Consider the following 17963-nt stretch of genomic DNA (forward strand, 5'->3'; position numbering starts at 1 on the left):
CGATATTAAACCATGCTTCTGAATATTCAAATTAAATTGCTCTTTCTCTCTCATTAAACAGTTCATAAAAAAAAAACATGTAAAAAATAGAAACAATCGTAGAAAATACATTTCGATGTTTTCATTGCAATATCTTCGTGTCAAAGTCGATGTTTTGATTTAAAACCATCGAGCGTTCATCTCCTAGGGCCTGCCGAGGGTTTGGGTGGGCCTCAGAGCTTCAATTCAAACCTATGAATTATAATTAGTCCAATCTAAATTACTCTAAGTAAGAAATGAATGGAATTATGTTTTTACATATATATATGAACACGTCATCACCATTATTAATGCTATAACATGTTACAAAACAGTTCCTGAGTGCTAGAAATTTACTTAAAAAAGAAAGACATTTACAAAAATAAATGTTAAAAGGATGTTGTTCTTACCTTGACCTTCTTCCGCCCTCTGCTTAAGTGACTTAACCTCTTGAAAATAAAACCCACTAGTTTCGCGGTAGGTAGAAACGTCGCCGTTCAAACGTGTTGTGAGTTGGGTCGTGAATTGAGTTTCTCTCTCGTCCTCGTAACATATACAATTTTCGTGGACTTTAAATCGTCGACATATTTACCTACTCACATTTAAACAACATAGAGTCAATGCTTAATTGAATATTAAGTGCTATGCGCGAAAAAATGGGTTTAAATAAACAAACTTCCGGACAAACAGAGTAACAGACAACCTCATACTTGCTCCATTATAGTAGGAGATGATGATGGTATCAATGTGTTTCTTTTGTTGATCACCCCTATCGAGTCCTACAAAACTATAATCTAATGGGGAGGTGGGGGGGTGATATTTGGATAGAGTTGGACTCGGAATGGTCGTTGGTGATTGGCCACGCTTTTGAATACTTTGTTAATTAAATGTCTTTACAAAAGCAGCTGCCACCATTGAAACAACATCAACAACTGATGCAGAAACGTAGAGGGAGCATGTATGTGGCCGTGGATTGACAGGGTGATATTTAATTTAATTATATTTAACGTCACATGTACGATATTTAGGCCACACAGGATCATGGGGTCATCATCATCAACAGCCATGATCAATCCACTTCTGGATGAAAGTATTCCCAGGTTTTTGCTGTCTCTCACGGTCACAGGATAAATGACCTATAGAACTGACGATATTTTATCCATGCTTTAATAAGTTTCTCTCATGATGCTCTGCTGCCTAAATGTTATTGTAACTTAGCCCGCAATTGTTTGATGATTTTCTTGGCCTGCACGCATTTTCCAGTGTTATGGGAATTGTCATTGATTGGAGAGGAAGTGATTTTTTTTCTTCCTTTGCGACCACACGGTAAAGCCAAATTAGCTACAAATGCCAATGTTTTTTTTCTTTATCCTGTAGCCATTATGATTGAAGCTGGAATGATCGAATTGACTGCAAATGAGATTTTTAGTTGATTGTTTTACTTTGCAGCAGTGCCACATAGAGGAGCAAATTATATATCTTTCTCAAGCATGCCATAAAAATAGGCCGTTTGCTTTTTAAATCCTTTATATTAAGTTCACTTGCTTGCTTGCTTGCTTAGGACCGTGCAAATCTTTCGGTTGTTTTTTAACCCACTTCCCGTGATCCAATCGAGCTGACATTTTCCACACAGACTCGTTGTGCGTGACAATTAATGTTCGTGAAAAATTGTTTCCAAAATTTTACACTTTTTAGGACAAAAATATTATATTTAATTACCAATTGCTTAATGCTGCCATGCAATCATGTGACCCATAGGTGGCAGCCATCTCAAGCCAGAGGACGAGAGGACTCGAGCCGCCATGCATATAAAGGATTTATAGTGAAAAACTTTGTTTTTACGGGTTATACTTGTTCACAAACCTTTTAATGTGGTGGTTTTGGGAGTAGGTATTAAATTGTTGCTTGTACTTACGCTTTGTACTTAATTAAGGCACCTGCGCACATATATTCCAAGTTTAGGCACTGGAATTTGTGCTATTTTACTTGTGATTTCACTTCATTAATGGCGTACGCTGCCCACCAAGCCTTTGAGCATTTTTCAAACAACATTCTCTGCTACTCTACTTTGTAGCACTCTTCTGTAACATTTAAAAGCACCAAGTTTATTCATTATGCAGTTTATTTTCACGTAAAAAAAAATAAACTAACGCAGGAGCATTTTGCAAGCTATGATATAGTACCTGCATTTTTATTTGAAAACTGAAATGCGTTTCCGGCTTTCATATCTCATTTTGAGGGATATATTGACACGATAAAATAAACATACTGAACCTAAATTATCCACGGAATAAAATATTACGTCTTTCACTTAAAGTAATACAGTACAGTTTAAACGCGAAACATTTCAATAAACGCAAAATATGTTTCAGTTAAACAAAACACAGGCATTTTAAATCATCCTGAGGTACAGCATGTTCAGAATGTAAGAGCCTAACCTAAGCTCTTTATGGTGACTGAGAAAACGGGTCACTTTTACAAATTGCATGTTAAAGATCCAAGGACACGTGACATGTTGTGTCCATCAACAGCAGATCGAAAAGTAAAAGATATGTTTGTAAAAAAAATGCACACCCCACCGTAGGAATGTGTAATTTCCACGACTGGCTATTTTTGCAAGTGGAAATATGTTCATGAGCGAAATCACAAAGTCAAGGGCTGCTCGTAATGAAAGGACTTCAGGATAAAGTTTGTGTAGTTTTGATATTCTTCCATTGAAGAAGTGCAGACTACAGTGGTTTCTTATATGGTCCATAGGTTTGGGTTGCGTGACCAGAGCCAGACTGCGGATTGTCTTTAAGTTTCCATTTATGAAGGAGATGTTTAGATTGGAATGTTGATGTTCTAATGCAATTGATGGTACACCAGTGCCTTTAACGAATGTCAAAGCCAGGATGTGTGATGTTCGGTCTCGAATGATGTTCACCAGCGTTTTCTGGATCTGGGTGAGATTCTAGGATAGTGGCACAATCCTAGAAGGAGAGATTGGGACTTGACTAGACGGTGAGGTCGATTGTTCAGGTATTGGTTGATGTATGTCTGCAGATATTTGGCGGCAGAATGTTTACCAGAACAGGGAGCCAGGGGGATTGGTGTCGGTTTCAGTGTTCCGCTTATCATGCGCATTACGTTATTTAATGGTGCATCTGGCAGTGTTGTGTACGAGCTCCTGCAGCAGGCTGGGGCACAATACTTTGCCACTGAATGGATCAGTGAGAGGGCGGCAGTTTGCAGCACATCAGCCGAGGTGCCACAGGTCAATCCTGCAAGTTTCTGTAGCAGGGTGATTCCTGATTTGGTCTTTTTACAGATATGTTTCATGTGGGGCTTGAAGGTCAGGTTTCTGTCCATGATAATCCCTAGATATCTTGGAGTGAGGTAATAACAAACTAGGTTACCACAGAAAGACACATCAAGGGTGGCATCTGCTACACTATTGGTCAAGTGCAATGTCCCTTGTTGTGTTTTGGAACGATTTGGTTCGAGTCTCCATCATCAATGGAAATGTCTCAATAACGTAAAATGAGCTTTCGATTTAAAGCTTTCGTGACTGCAGGGATTCATATTCTTGGTTCTTTCGGTAAAGTCACGTAGAAGGGAAATATTGTTATTATTATTTTATTATTTCCCTTCTACGTGACTTTAGCGAAAAAACAAGAATATGTTAAATGAGCTGTTAGTGTATTGGAAATGTTCTTAAGGTTTGTGGCCTGTGTAGGGCTGTCAGCATGGAATGAGCACCACCTAAATGCTCACATGAGCAAGAAATCATTTTGACTTGACTGACTTCTGCACTTGTTAAAATAGTTGAATCTCCGTGTACACTACCTCAATGTGGCAAAATTGAAAGATGCTTATGAAGGTTATATGTTTGGGATTGTTATTAGCTCTATACGATGTGTATGCCTGATATTTAGCATGCATAACACAAGTGGTGCATTTTTACTTGGATTACGGACAATTTGAGTTTCATAGCTTCCCTATAGGAGTGGTAAACTAATGTGGAAACGTAGCCCTTGCAACTAGCATTGCAGCTTTTTGTAGGTTTATTCTGCAGTGCTATATTTATTCATCATGATATACATCGTATTTTAACACTGGCTTAAAAATGTGAATTGTTTATTATTATTAAAGTGACTATATTATCTTTTATGAATATTAATTTAAAAAAATATCACGTTTAACATCTATTCCTGTGAGATTACCTCTAATCCGGTGTTTACAAATCTCAACCAAGAATCCTAAATGAATTGCGACAAAACATAATTCATGAACGTTCAAAGATTACACCAGTAATCTTTAAACGAAATCCTAAATTAATTCCAAAAAAATGCATGAATAAATATTAACGGAAGTCAGTTTGAGCATTTGTTAAATTAAATAGCCCGACGTGATTTTTTAAAATATCATAACCTTGTGTCCTGACTTTTGGGCCAGATATATTAATGGTCAACACACTTCATAAAATATATTTACAGTTCGTACCATGTTTACATTCAACATAGATTGTGAGGATAACATTCGAATTTTATTTGATAAAACCATAATTTCTCCCCATAACATTCATCGAGATGAATTCCCCACGTCACAAAAAATATAGAAAACAAAGTGACTCCTGCACTAATTAAATCATGCCCGTTTCTCAATACGGCTAATGCATTTTAATGTATTGCATGCCCCAAAAAAATATTTGGCCATAGTTATTTTTGTATCGATGTTTTTGGTGTTTATATTCAGTTGTTCACAATGAACCACTTAAGTTGCCATGTCAAATTAAGCTGAAGTGTGTATTTACATGTATTCATGCGTGCCAAAGGGAAATTGTATATCGACATTCATTTCAAGTCCTATACTACTTAAAACTGGCACAAATTGTGTTTAATCTTCGCCATTTCATCTCTTACCATTTACACACATTTTTGGTTTACATTTCAGTATGTGTAGCAAGAGAAAAATGTGGCCTTTTACAAACTAATGTATGTTTCTCCAGTCTTCTAATTGGGAGGAGAGCTGGAACGAGGGCATGCAAAGGTACCGAATGACTACATTACATTTCTACAGCAGCCATCACACGCCATTTGAAGCACTCTGTTGAGGATGTCTCTCTCGAGGGTTGTTGCCCGGTCATCTTCCTGTAAGTACAAATGTAAAGTTAATGGGCGAGGAACTGCGTTTTTTTTATTTTGAATAAATTGTTCGTTTGGAAGGGTCTGTGATTAATTGGTAACAGAACATTGACTTTGTGTGATTAGAATAAAATGTTAGTACTTTGTTTCGAAAATAGAAATGTCCATTTGTTATTTTCTTAAAACACATTCCTACAACTTATACTAACGTAGTTATTAGATTATGTCTATATTCTTGGTTCTTTCGGTAAAGTCAAGTAGAAAGGAAATAATAAAATAATAAAAATAATAAACAATACAATTCTCACGACGTTTCGATTGCAACACAAGCAATCATCATCAGGTGTGAAATCCACAGCAAGAAAGTTTGAAAAAAGTGGATTTCACACCTGATGATGATTGCTTGTGTTGCAGTCGAAACGTCGTGAGAATGTAATTGTTTAATATTTTTATTATTTTATTATTTCCATTCTACGTGAGTTTACCGAAAGAACCAAGAATATGAATCCCTGCAGTCACGAAAGCTTTAAATCAAAATTTATATTATGTCTGTTTAGTCATTAATTAAATCAAAACATATACGTGATGACTAAACTATCCGATATAGTGTACGGGTGGTAAACATTCCTGGAGGATATACGATTCAACGTTTGCACAGTCTCAGCTGTTTCATTCGTAATGATTAGTGTTTGTGAAGTGTTAAAATATCACAAACAGGCTGATACAACACCAGGTATATCGATTGTGGATGCACCTCTATGCAATATGATAGTTGTGTGCATGCCATTTCAAGTAGGTACAAAGTTAAATGAAATATACAATTATTAATAAGGCTTGAAAATGTTCATAAAAATATGAATGAAGAATACCTTTTCCAGGAAAAATACAGGTGTTAAGATGTTCTAACACAAAAACACACCTTTCACAAGTCATCAAGTCTGCATTAACCACACATGCTTTTGGTAAAATTATCATCTCCGATACTGACAAAAAGGGTCCCATAAATATTACTGGCCATACAAATGTAACTCATTTTTCAGTTTCCAGTAGGCATTTAAAATATAAAGAAGTGTAAAGTCTGACTCTCAAATAATATACTTAAAATGCACTGTTATTTGCAAGTTTAAACTATCCTAGCTTAATATAGTACATTGTACATTTATACGGCAGACAAATGCTATTTCAACTGAAGAAACTTGTTAAAAAATCAGGATGTGTATCGTGGGGACGAAAGAGATGCATTTTTTAAGTTTGGTATAATTGTTTTATATAACAATTATATGTGCGTGTAGTCAGCAGCACAGATGGCAGAGGGAAAAGGAAATCCAGATCTTCCCTTTCGAAAACCTAACAGAGAAGGAGAAATCTCCTACTGAGAGGGGGTTGGTTGAGAGTTTGGCCAGAAGGTCTTGATTGATGGAGCAGAGAGCACAGATAAACTTTTTCACGCGACGATTTAGAACTTGTATGAAGAATAAACCACATTTCTCACATCTATACTCAATAAACCCCATTGCCATGTACTATATAGTAATAAATAATACTATTGCAGTAGACCTATGTAAGCATTAACAATGCAGTCAACCGTGTTAACGTCAACCAATTTCTCTTTCATCCGAGCCTTGTGTTTTTAGATTGATTGCCCACATGTAAAGTTACTATGTTTATACATTTTCAATATTAAGGGAGTGCCTTTATTAGTGCAGTGTGTGGTTGGCAGGCAAATATAATTTGGCCTGACCTGCTACCTCCATGGCTGCCACATTCAGCAGCTCATTAATGAAGAGTAGTTGTGAAGGTGACACAAAGTTAGCAGAGAACTGGTGTTTGCTGAGCTAAGAGGTTTTATTTTGCATTGGCTGAGGGTTAATTAAATTACAGTAGTGTCTAATTAATTTGTGGAGATGGCTGCCAGTGCTGGCATTTTTGGCCCGTCTGACAAATAAGACTGATTAGCTGTAAATAACACCATCTGCCCTAAGTCAGCTTATGAACCTCTATGTCTCAGCATAGCTGAAAGTACTGGGAGCCATTCCACTAATATTCCCATGCAATGTTCAACATATCTATGGGACCTTTTTGCCAGTATCAAAATTACGAATAGAAGAATAGGCATTACCCACATCTGGCAATAAAACAAGTGTTAAGATGTTGAAACACCAAATAGATAGCTATCGCAAGGCATCAAGTGTGCATTGACCACACATGTGGAAAAAACATGCAAACAAACATTCTCTCATAATATTTGCATTGTCTTTAAAACTCATTGGCTTCCACCAGCCTTCTTTATGGTCTTGCCTCGACAGTGTTAGACCAGAGAACGCCAAAAGGCAAACAGGACAAAGGCAATGCAAGTATTAAAAGTATTAATAGTTTTAATAGCTCGGGTTAAGCAGTTAAATCTACGGGACATTTTGTTCAACAGTTTATGACGAAACTAAAAATGAAAGGTACTATGTCGTGTTTATGTAAATATCAAAAGTCGAAAGGAGTGGAGTAGTGGGCGTAGTGGTTGTCACACTGCGACCTGAATTCGATCCCCAGCCATGGCTAAACGTCAGTGGAATGTTATCTCATCTCGTCTTGGGCTCTCTTCACCTTCAACAACCTGCACTGACCAGCGTAGTGAAGTATGGTCAAACAACCCCATGACTGGCAGAGTGTGCAGAGGCCTTCATCCAGCAGTGGATTGATAAAGGGATGTAAATTGTTTTTATTCCTCATTAAAATAATAACATTTGTTTTGTGTTGCACGCAATATAGTAACGTATTTATTAATGTCTGGACGTTGTACTATGGTATTTTGTACAATATAGTGTTATACAAAGGCAATACTTAAACTAGTCTTGAATTATAATCTAGTGTGCTGTAATGCTCTGTTTTCTCTTCTCATAACATTCAGGTCCTTGATGAAATGGAGAAATATGTTTCAGAAATGGGTTTTATATGTAACTAAAATGTTAATTTAAGATCACTCGTCTAGATATGCACTAATAGAACATTCTGTAAAGAAACACATTTTCGTAATTTACTTACACATCAAGATGACAATTTCTTTTTATCGTTTTTCCAGCCTGCTTAGGGGTATGATGTATGTATAATTCCCAGTATCTTAGATATCGAGCAATGTTTACACGCTTCAATACAAGCCCGATTAACAAATGAAAACCACATTGCGATGGGCACATGTGTCCCTTTACCTTGAGCTAAAGCACGAACGCCATATGGCTGTTGTGGTCTTTAATCTGCTTGAGTGCTGTTATGGATCACAATCTACAGTACTTTCTGATAAATAGGACATTTTCACTAATCTAGCAATTTTATTGCACTATTGATCTGGGAACGGTACAGATGTGTAAATCTGCACTGAACTGCGCAGATAAACAGTCGCTCCAGTTCTGGGCTCGCAGATAATGTCAGCGCTGGCTGCAGCAGCAGCTGTAGCAGCCGTCTCGTGCGCTGGTGTTACACGGCTTGCGCGGAGATGTGCAATAGACGAGCCTTGCTACAAAGAAGCGCTTTGGAATCTCAAACGGCCGGCATTTGGTCACGTAAAACGAGGGGACTCACGAGAGTACAAATGAAGTAGCTTGCGTGGGCAAGCCTAGACAAATCATCTAAATTAATAAATCGAGGCATGTTAGTAACGCGCATCAGCGTTATGAGGCTCATGTTTCTATTCAAGCTATTACTATGACATGTGTTCCTTTAAAAAATAATAATAGAGTCGTGGAATCAACATATTATTCTTTGGTTCTTTTGGTTAAGTCACGTCTAAAGATAAAATAATAAATTAAAATAATAGCAAATTACGACGTTTCGATTGCAACACAAGCAATCATCATCAGGCATAAAAGAAATAGCAACAAAAATCTAACTAGAAAACTATAGTTTCTATTTTAATTTATTATTTTATCTTTAGACGTGACTTAACCGAAATAACCAAAGAATAATTCCTGCAGTCACGAAAGCTCCAAAATTAAGAATCAACATATTTTTGCTAAATGTACATTTATTGTTCGATTAAAATTTGAAATCTTTTAATTCTATTTTTCATGACTGCATCGTGTCCATCGTTATATTACTGTTGAAATCATATTTTTTTGGTGACAGAAGCATAACACATGACATATTAGTTATTACATACATGTAAATATATATGCAGTGTAATGTTTAAGCAGTGCCCAGATTGGCCTATTTGTTGTTATGAAATGCTTATTTTGCTCTGCAAAGTTTTCCACGTGAAAAAATATACCCATTGAAAGTACATGCGATGCATATTGAACCTCAGGAAGTCATTTGTCAATAGTGTTTTTGACATAAGCTCATTGGCATTCACAGGCATTAGCAGTCAGTCCATGTTGATGCATTACTCAGAGAGTAAATCAAGTTGAGGAGTCATTCAGCATTCACTACTAATTAGGCAGCCAGCGTTTGAGAAGATAATATGTTGCAAACTACCCTCTCTGCTGAGCGGTTGAGTCACAAAAAATATGGCAGGAAGGATTTCATCTGGGCGTATTCTGTGCATGATAGAAAAGAGATTCCTTAAAAAAACAGCAGGTATTATTCTGACCACTTACAATTCCATGCTCCTTCCAAAACATTCACGTGTGGTCTGCCAGTATATAAATAGCACTGGAGCGTTGTTATTCTAAAGCACATCATTTAAGATAGAAGGATTGTATAGTAAGATTGAAATGTAACCTAAAATCTGAATTATATTAATATAGAATTTCTGTATTAATCAAAGAAAACTTTGATAACTATTGCGATCCATGAAAATAATAGCGTGTCTTTTAAAATAAATCTATGGGATAAATGGCTTTTAAAAATTGTAACAGAAATTACATTAGATCATGACCCATGTCATAAAATGGTGGATTGTGGAAAATTATACAGAGCCTTTAAATGTGTGCGTGGGATTTTTTTTTGTTAAAACGTTTGTTACAAATTTAGAAGATCATTCGTCACTTTCACGGAAAACATCCACATGGCGTTGTATTGTAAAATCATATTTCTGTATAACTACAAAAATATCTTTATTCACACATCATAGTGAAACCTCTGTGTTGTATAACTCCTGTAAAATTACATTTATGGCAGCCAATAGAAATAGGAAATGTGGATTGGAAAATGTTTTAAGATCAGACATTTCTGTGGCAATGAAATAAAATTGTATTTTACATACACCTTGATGACCTTGCTAAGGGTTTCTAGTCATGTTAAATTATTATTGTCTTTTTTAGATTGTATTTTTTACAAATATACAGCGTGTTTCAAAAAGATGGACCCAATTTCAAAAATATAGCGATTTCAAATCTGGTCCATCTTTTTAGAACACCCTGTATATTCACTAAATACTATTACATTGTGGACGCATCCCACATATTCAATCTCCGGTAGTTCAAGCAGTAGGAAAGCTTTTTTTAAATACCCCCCCACCACCTTACCCAGCAGTATATGTTGGTAGACCACAGTTGCTCGGTTGGTCACATGATGTGGTGGGGATAAGTGTGGGTATTCTCACCTCTTCAAAGACATCTGGCCGGGCATGGAAGAGTTTGGCCAAATACCCTGTAGAGCTTCCTTCTGTGAGCCCCTTCTAGGAGCAGTCACGTGGGCAAATCAATGTAGAGCTTCACCTTTTCGCATATTTTGACATTTCACAATGAATGGTACTGTATAAAGGTGTATTCATGGCGAAACCCTCATGTTCGTAAACTTTGTTAGAGAAAAAATGTCAACATTAATACATATGCATAATTTTTTAAATACATTTTACATCATCGTTGAAAATCACTGTGCTACATATCAAGAACAAAATGTTTGATATCCTGTTTAACTCGTGCACAGTTAATTTGTAACGTAAATAAATAATTGTCCTTCAAAAATGCTTTTTAGTACGAACACTCTTTGAAAACATTACATTGACCACATACATTATAATTCTCAAACGGTATTGGAATCCTGACAATTAATTAGTCTTCCATGCTGAAAGCAACACACAAATCTAGCAACATCTTAATATAGTTGCGATGAATTCAAGCAATGCATACCTCCTGCACTATATAGCTCACTTTTAAATGAATAGATTCATTACATATGTAGTGGTGGTATTGACGTGCGCCGGGAGTGATGGATCACGGGGCGCGGGGTTGGGCACGCGGTGTGGGCGTGGCATGGGACGCGCGCGCCGGTGGTGAGGCGCGCTCACACAAGCTGGGAAAAGAGGATCGTAGCGAGTGCGCAGTGATTGGTCAGATAAGTGAGTACTCTCAGCGACGTCCGCAGGAGGGGTATAAAGGGGGACGCGCGAGAGCACTCGTGGTCAGTGTTAACCAGTTGAAGACCGAAGACGGGGTGGAGGAGGTAGGGGCCCTGTGTGGCTCGGAGCCGAGACTGGGGGGACCGTAGTCCGACGCCCGTGTGGGTCGGGACGGTGGTACCCAGAGCCGAGACGGGCACCCCGGCTGGGTGTGTCCCGGAAGGCTACAGGGCGTAAGAGCCCGTGTCAGTACAGCTGAGTGGGTGTGGGTCACCCGTGTAGCTGAGTGGGTGTGGGTCACCCGTGTAGCTGAGTGGGTGTTGGTCACCCGTGTAGCTGAGTGGGTGTTGGTCACCCGTGTAACGAAGTGTAGCTGAGTGGGTGTTGGTCACCCGTGTAGCTGAGTGGGTGTTGGTCACCCGTGTAGCTAAGTGGGTGTTGGTCACCCGTGTAACGAAGTTGGAGCTGAGTGGGTGTCCGTCACCCGTGTAGCTAAGTGGGTGTTGGTCACCCGTGTAACGAAGTAGGGTGTTAGTCATCCGTGTAACTACAAGTTGGTGAAAATAAAGAGTGTGCTACCCGTGAAGTCGTCTCCTGCCGAGTTACTACTTTACAACTGGCGTCAGAAGTAAACCTGTCTTCAAGGAGAATGGACACAAGGAAGACTTCTCGTTCCCACGTGCAAGACCGGGGAGACGACGACGTACCGGTGACACCACCCTCGGGAGGAGAAGACGAGGAGTTGCCGCCGATGCAGCACTTCGCGGAAATGGCCGATGCTCCGCCCGCCTCCGACACCAGCCTGCAGGACGCACACTCCCGCCTGGCGGAGTTGCTGCTCGCCGCCGCTGCGATCTTGGCGGAGATCTCCGTTCCAGCGGCCGGTGGAACGCCTGCGGGGTTGGAAGAGGCGGCGCGGCTGGAGGGTTCCCGCCATAAGGCGTTTCGCGCCAAAAGTTTGGGAGTTGGCGCCATTTTTGAGGGTCCGCCTCCGGGTTGGCGGGAAACGCGGACACCACGTGGCCAGAGGTCTCCACACAGCGCAGCCCGCGTCATCGGCGAGCGCCGGAGCTCTCCATTTTGCGCCTGCAGAGGGAGCCGACATTTTTCTACAACCACAGCAGCGAGCGGGAAAATCCGTTCCAACGACGACGACGACGATCGAGTTCTCCAGCAACGATTGCCCGCGCTGTCGGTGTTCAAGGCGGACGGGGCGACTGGGGAGCCTTCCAGCGACGGTTCATCGCGCATCAAGAAATGTCGGGGTGGTCCGACACCACGGCCCTGCGCGCGCTGCCAGCGATGCTCGACGACGACGCGCTTGCGGCCTTCACGTCTGCCCCGAGGTCGTCCCGCTCAACGCTCCAAGGCCGCGCTGCACCTGTTGGCCAAGGTGTTCGGGCCGCCCTCGACCTGTCGCCACCAGTTCTACGATCGGCGGAAGGTGGTTGGAGAACAACGCTGCGCCTATCGCACGCGCTGCTCGCCCTAGGCGGATTCAGCTTTTCCTCGCATGGGACAAGGAGGGAAAGGGACGGCCATGGTGACGGAGCAACGGCTGGGCGCTGGCTCACGGATTGGGAGTTCCCATTAATACGGCGGACGAGATGGACATCTGCTCCCTGGGGATTGCCACGAGTATCCACGCTTACGAGGTCCTACAGCGGAAGCCGACGGTCGTCTGCGCATCGGTGGAGAACGGGGCACCGGCCGCCACGATCAGCGGACCTCAGCCTGCTGTGCCTCGGGAGGAGGCCTTCGCTGGTTCGAGGCCGGGGGAGTGGAGAACGGGAGGTCGTTCGCCACACGCTCCTCCCGCAAGCTGGAGCAACCGAAACCTACGACGTCCCTCGTCGTCTGCTACAACTGCGGCCTTCGGGGCCACGTCGCGGCCGGGTGCCTGGCCCCGCGTCAACGCACCGCGGGACCCACGTCCGGACGACGACCAGGGACTCAAGACATCCAACTGAAACCCGGTGTCTCGGACCTGACGGCTGTTGACCGTCGGGAACCGGAACCCAGCGGCTCGCACGGAGCCCCGATGCCTGGCCCATGCCTTCCTGAACTGCCGGCGCCGCCGGATGGCCAACTGCGTCCTGTGCCGTACGACGGTCCGGCAAGGCGGACTCGGTCAAGGACGCAACACTTTTCATGAAAAAAAAAAAAAATTTCTTTTTTTGTTAAGCCCGACTTCGTTGCCGGCTTCCCCCTCTGCCGGGGTAATGTCCCGTTCAAGGGACGCTCGGACATCGGGACGCTGCATGAGTCGGAGAGAAAAGAAGAGAAAATGATTAAAGAAATTTTTTTATTGTTACTCTTTCCGCATACACAGTATCGTTGCCATTCGCCGGATTGTGCATGTTGTTCTTGTTGCGGGTGTGGCGGTTGCTGGGTTTTGCGGATTGCGGTGTTCATGTTGTGTTGTTAGGGTTTGTGTTATGTTACGGGGCACACGTGGGGGTGAAGGGGTGTTGTATGTTTTATTAGCAGCCGGGTCGGCTGCGAGCTATGTGGTAGGGGGTGATGTAGTGGTGGTATTGACGTGCGCCGGGAGTGATGGATCACGGGGCGCGGGGTTTGGGCACGCGGTGGTGGGCGTGGCATGGACGCGCGCGCCGGTGGTGAGGCGCGCTCACACAAGCTGGGAAAAGAGGATCGTAGCGAGTGCGCAGTGATTGGTCAGATAGTGAGTACTCTCAGCGACGTCCGCAGGAGGGGTATAAAGGGGGACCGCGAGAGCACTCGTGGTCAGTGTTACCAGTTTGAAGACCGAAGACGGGGTGGAGGAGGTAGGGGCCCTGTGTGGCTCGGAGCCGAGACTGGGGGGACCGTAGTCCGACGCCCGTGTGGGTCGGGACGGTGGTACCCAGAGCCGAGACGGGCACCCCGGCTGGGTGTGTCCCGGAAGGCTACAGGGCGTAAGAGCCCGTGTCAGTACAGCTGAGTGGGTGTTGGTCACCCCGTGTAGCTGAGTGGGTGTTAGCACCCGTGTAGCTGAGTGGGTGTTGGTCACCCGTGTAGCTGAGTGGGTGTTGGTCACCCGTGTAGCTGAGTGGGTGTTGGTCACCCGTGTAGCTAATGGGTGTTGGTCACCCGTGTAACGAAGTTGTAGTTGAGTGGGTGTCCGTCACCCGTGTAGCTAAGTGGGTGTTGGTCACCCGTGTAACGAGTAGGGTGTTAGTCATCCGTGTAACTACAAGTTGGTGAAAATAAAGAGTGTGCTACCCGTGAAGTCGTCTCCTGCCGAGTTACCTACTTTACACAGTCATTGGTGACTGCGCTAAGACCATTAACTTCTCCACTTGAGAACCCAGTTTAAACACAGGCAGCTACCTGGATTCAAACCCAGAATCTCAGCGTACGCCAAGATCAGCGCTCTGATCTCCAATGTGAGTGCCAAGAGCACTTAGCACGGGCGTCTATAACATCGGTCATTCATCTAGGGAAGTTTCAGTCCTGCCCAAGCACACTAACTTTTCACAACAATCAATATGTCTCTAGTTTGGGTCCTCTGATTCATGTGCTCTTCCCACTATCGCCACCATCAACACACTCGGCAGCGGCGGGTCCGTGGCTGGCTACGTACGGTGCAAAAGAATTTAAACATACGTACGTGCATAGTACATCCGGCCTCCTCGGCAAACCGTGACCCTTCACGGCCACCGTCCGTGCGCTTTCGTTCCTCCAACCTTCAGCTGGCGGCGGAGGGCGGAGGCGACCGCGTCCCTTCGGGAGGAGCTGGAGCGGGCAGCGCGAGCGCAGCTCCGGCCTCCAGGCGGAGCTGGGGGTCGCGCGGGAGAGACGGCGGCGCGGCACGAGGGCGACGCGCAGGCGCTCGCGGCCCGCCTGCAGGACGCCGGCAAGCAGGTGCCACCGTCGCCGCCACCCGCCGAAACAAAGACAAAGATCTCCCCGTGTAGCCTAAAAGGACTTTTTTGGGGCAAGTGCCGTCAGCGAGTGTCACCTAATGAAGGCCGGCACGGCACGTGAAGGGATTGGTGGCCAGCGCCGGGCCCGGCCGCCTTTGACTCCCGAGTGGCGGTGTTTTTTCACACCGCACCAGGTACTCATTTGAGACTGAGTCGACCTAGGGGAGGCCCAGCACCGGTTCAGATAATTGACACTGGTGTTGGCTGTGAGCGGGAATCGAATCCGGGGGACAGGATTCGTAGCGCAGCAACACCACCACCACACCTGGCACCTCCACTACCACCACCACACCTTCTACCATCACCACTTGGACCGCCACCACCACACCCATTGCTGCCACCACTTCCATATCTGCCACTACCACACCAATTACTGCCACGACCATGGTATCTGCCATCACCACCACTACTGCCACCAGCAAAAGAGCCAATGCCACCTTCCCTGCACCACTGCCACCACCGCCACCACCACCATGCCTTTCCCCATCATCACCACCGCCACCATAACCACCATCACCACTGCCGCCACCACCATCACCACCATCACAGCCAACACCATCACCAGGCCCGCTGCGACCACTACCACCACTGCTGAGAGTAGTGATGGTGGGGATAGTGAGAGGAGAACATGGATCGGAGGACCCCCAAACTAGAGACACATAGACTGTTGGTAAAAGTTAGCGTGCTTGGGCAAGACTGAAACTTCCCTGGATAAATAAATGATATGACAGACGCTCGTACTCGGTGTCGTTGTCGCTCACAAGCGCACCAACACGTCTGGCCAGACCTGCCCGAAGGTTCTTGCCGAGGCCCTCTGACAAATAACAACTCCTGACCCCTTGCGCGCCATGAAATTTCAGGTCATGTTTCCACGAACTAACAGCCCCCACGAAGCCATTTTCCCACGAACAACTTTACCGATTTCCCAGGTCACTTCGAGTGCTGTAGAGTGTCGCGGGATTGGGACTCGCTTCAAAAATATGCCAGCGTTTCCAATTTACAAGCAACATTATCGCGTCGTCTGCGAAGGCCTCCCTGGGGAAATCACAAAGTGGTACCCCCAGTGGAATTAAGCGCCCCAGGAAGTTCTGAAGAAGTCGGGCGGAGAGAGACCATGGCTGCCGAGATGCTGGAATATTTTAAACACGTAGGTTGTGAAGATGAATTGTCCATCATTTTACCGGGGTTGATAAAATAGGTACCGCTTTGTGGGAAGTCCACAGTGATTGAACTCCGCACAGACTCGTGTTGTTTGGTGAAATTGTGTTTGTTCAGTAATGATCGTGATATTTTTTGAGTCCAAATTTGCTTTTAGGTTCGGTCACGTAGTGGTAGATTTATGGAAAAATCATGAAACATATTTGCACGTGCACATGTATTGATCACATTCGGACCGAGAAAGCTCATGACGAGTGGCTTAAGACTTTTCGTGATTGAACGTAACATCACGTGTATGTTGATGTGAACATGCTGTTACGTTGATAAGTTATAAGTTACGATTGTGCCGATCAGTAATGATAAGCAACGATCCCGCTGATCCGTAACGACCGTTACGATCGTTTGAAACACGGTGCCGTGTAATGACGGCCGCGTTCTCGTCCCCTGCCCGTCCCGCGCCGCCCCAGCTGGAGAGGGCCCAAGGCGAGGGGCGAGATGCGCGTCGGGCGCTGGACGGCTCCCAGACGGAGCTCCGACGAGCTCGGTCCCGCGTCGACGAGGCCCAGGCGCTGGCCGAGCGGCGGCTGCACGAGGTCAGCGCCGCGACGAACCTCTCCCCTCTCTCTTTCCGCACAAACCCTCGTCCCGGTTGCGCGCCACCGGTGTCCGTAAGAGCGGGGGGCGCCACTTCGTGTTAAGAGGACGGCATGCAGAAGCGGGCGGGGTATGACAGAGCGACCTCTGAGATCACTACACGTGACGCTGTTTCGCACGGTAGGGGGCAGCACTGTCCCACCTGTTCTGCCACTGTTAAAGTAGGGTCCACAGAAGTGGATTTCACAGAGCTGTTTCTTAAAAGTTGGAAAGAAGTTTTTTTTGCAGATTTTTTTTTCCACAAATTGCTCATCCTTGCACTACGTTTTGTTGTTGAGGTGTAAGCATAGTGACGGAGTGACACAATCTTTTAATACATCTAGAATGGAGAGGATGTCCGCTGCAGAGATGGAGCGATGAAATCAGCTTGGGAGCAGGTGATTGTGAAGTCGCATGACCGCGAGAGATGATGATGGCTTATGGAACAATCATGGCTGATGCTGATGATGACGATGATAAGATTATGAATTTGTATGATTGTCATGATGCTCTGTTAAATGTAAGTATATTACTTTATAAATAACACAATCCGTGCACAACTGGTGGTGACATTCAAATAGCATTTTGCGGTGCTAACCCATTGGGGCTCCGAAGCAGAAGTTATTTTTGGGGCCCCCCTCCTTCAGTTGATAAAATCCTAGCGAGATGACGGAATGGGTAAGCGACATGTTAACAAAACAGAGATGTGGTGAGAACAAGAGACGTTGAATGCAGACAACGTGTACAGAAGAGAGAAGTTAATTGTCTTTTTTTTTTATTTTAACGATCTTGCTCCGTTCATTAGGATTTCAATTTGAGCTGACATTTGAA

General features: G+C 44.0%; 1 protein-coding gene across 1 annotated transcript in view; it reads left to right on the plus strand.

Moving 5' to 3' along the window:
• The window catches only part of LOC133350425 (polyamine-modulated factor 1-binding protein 1-like), a 52045-nt gene that overhangs the window by 15982 nt on the left and 18100 nt on the right, over nt 1-17963 (plus strand). The window contains exons 2-3 of the mRNA XM_061564766.1: nt 15108-15279; nt 16967-17092. Coding sequence (XP_061420750.1) covers nt 15108-15279; nt 16967-17092 — 298 coding nt within the window. The remainder of the gene's footprint in view (nt 1-15107; nt 15280-16966; nt 17093-17963) is intronic.

This window comes from Lethenteron reissneri, chromosome 33 (assembly GCF_015708825.2).
Source record: "Lethenteron reissneri isolate LAM-NWPU_2019-01 chromosome 33, ASM1570882v1, whole genome shotgun sequence".
NCBI classification, from domain to species: Eukaryota; Metazoa; Chordata; class Hyperoartia; order Petromyzontiformes; family Petromyzontidae; genus Lethenteron; species Lethenteron reissneri.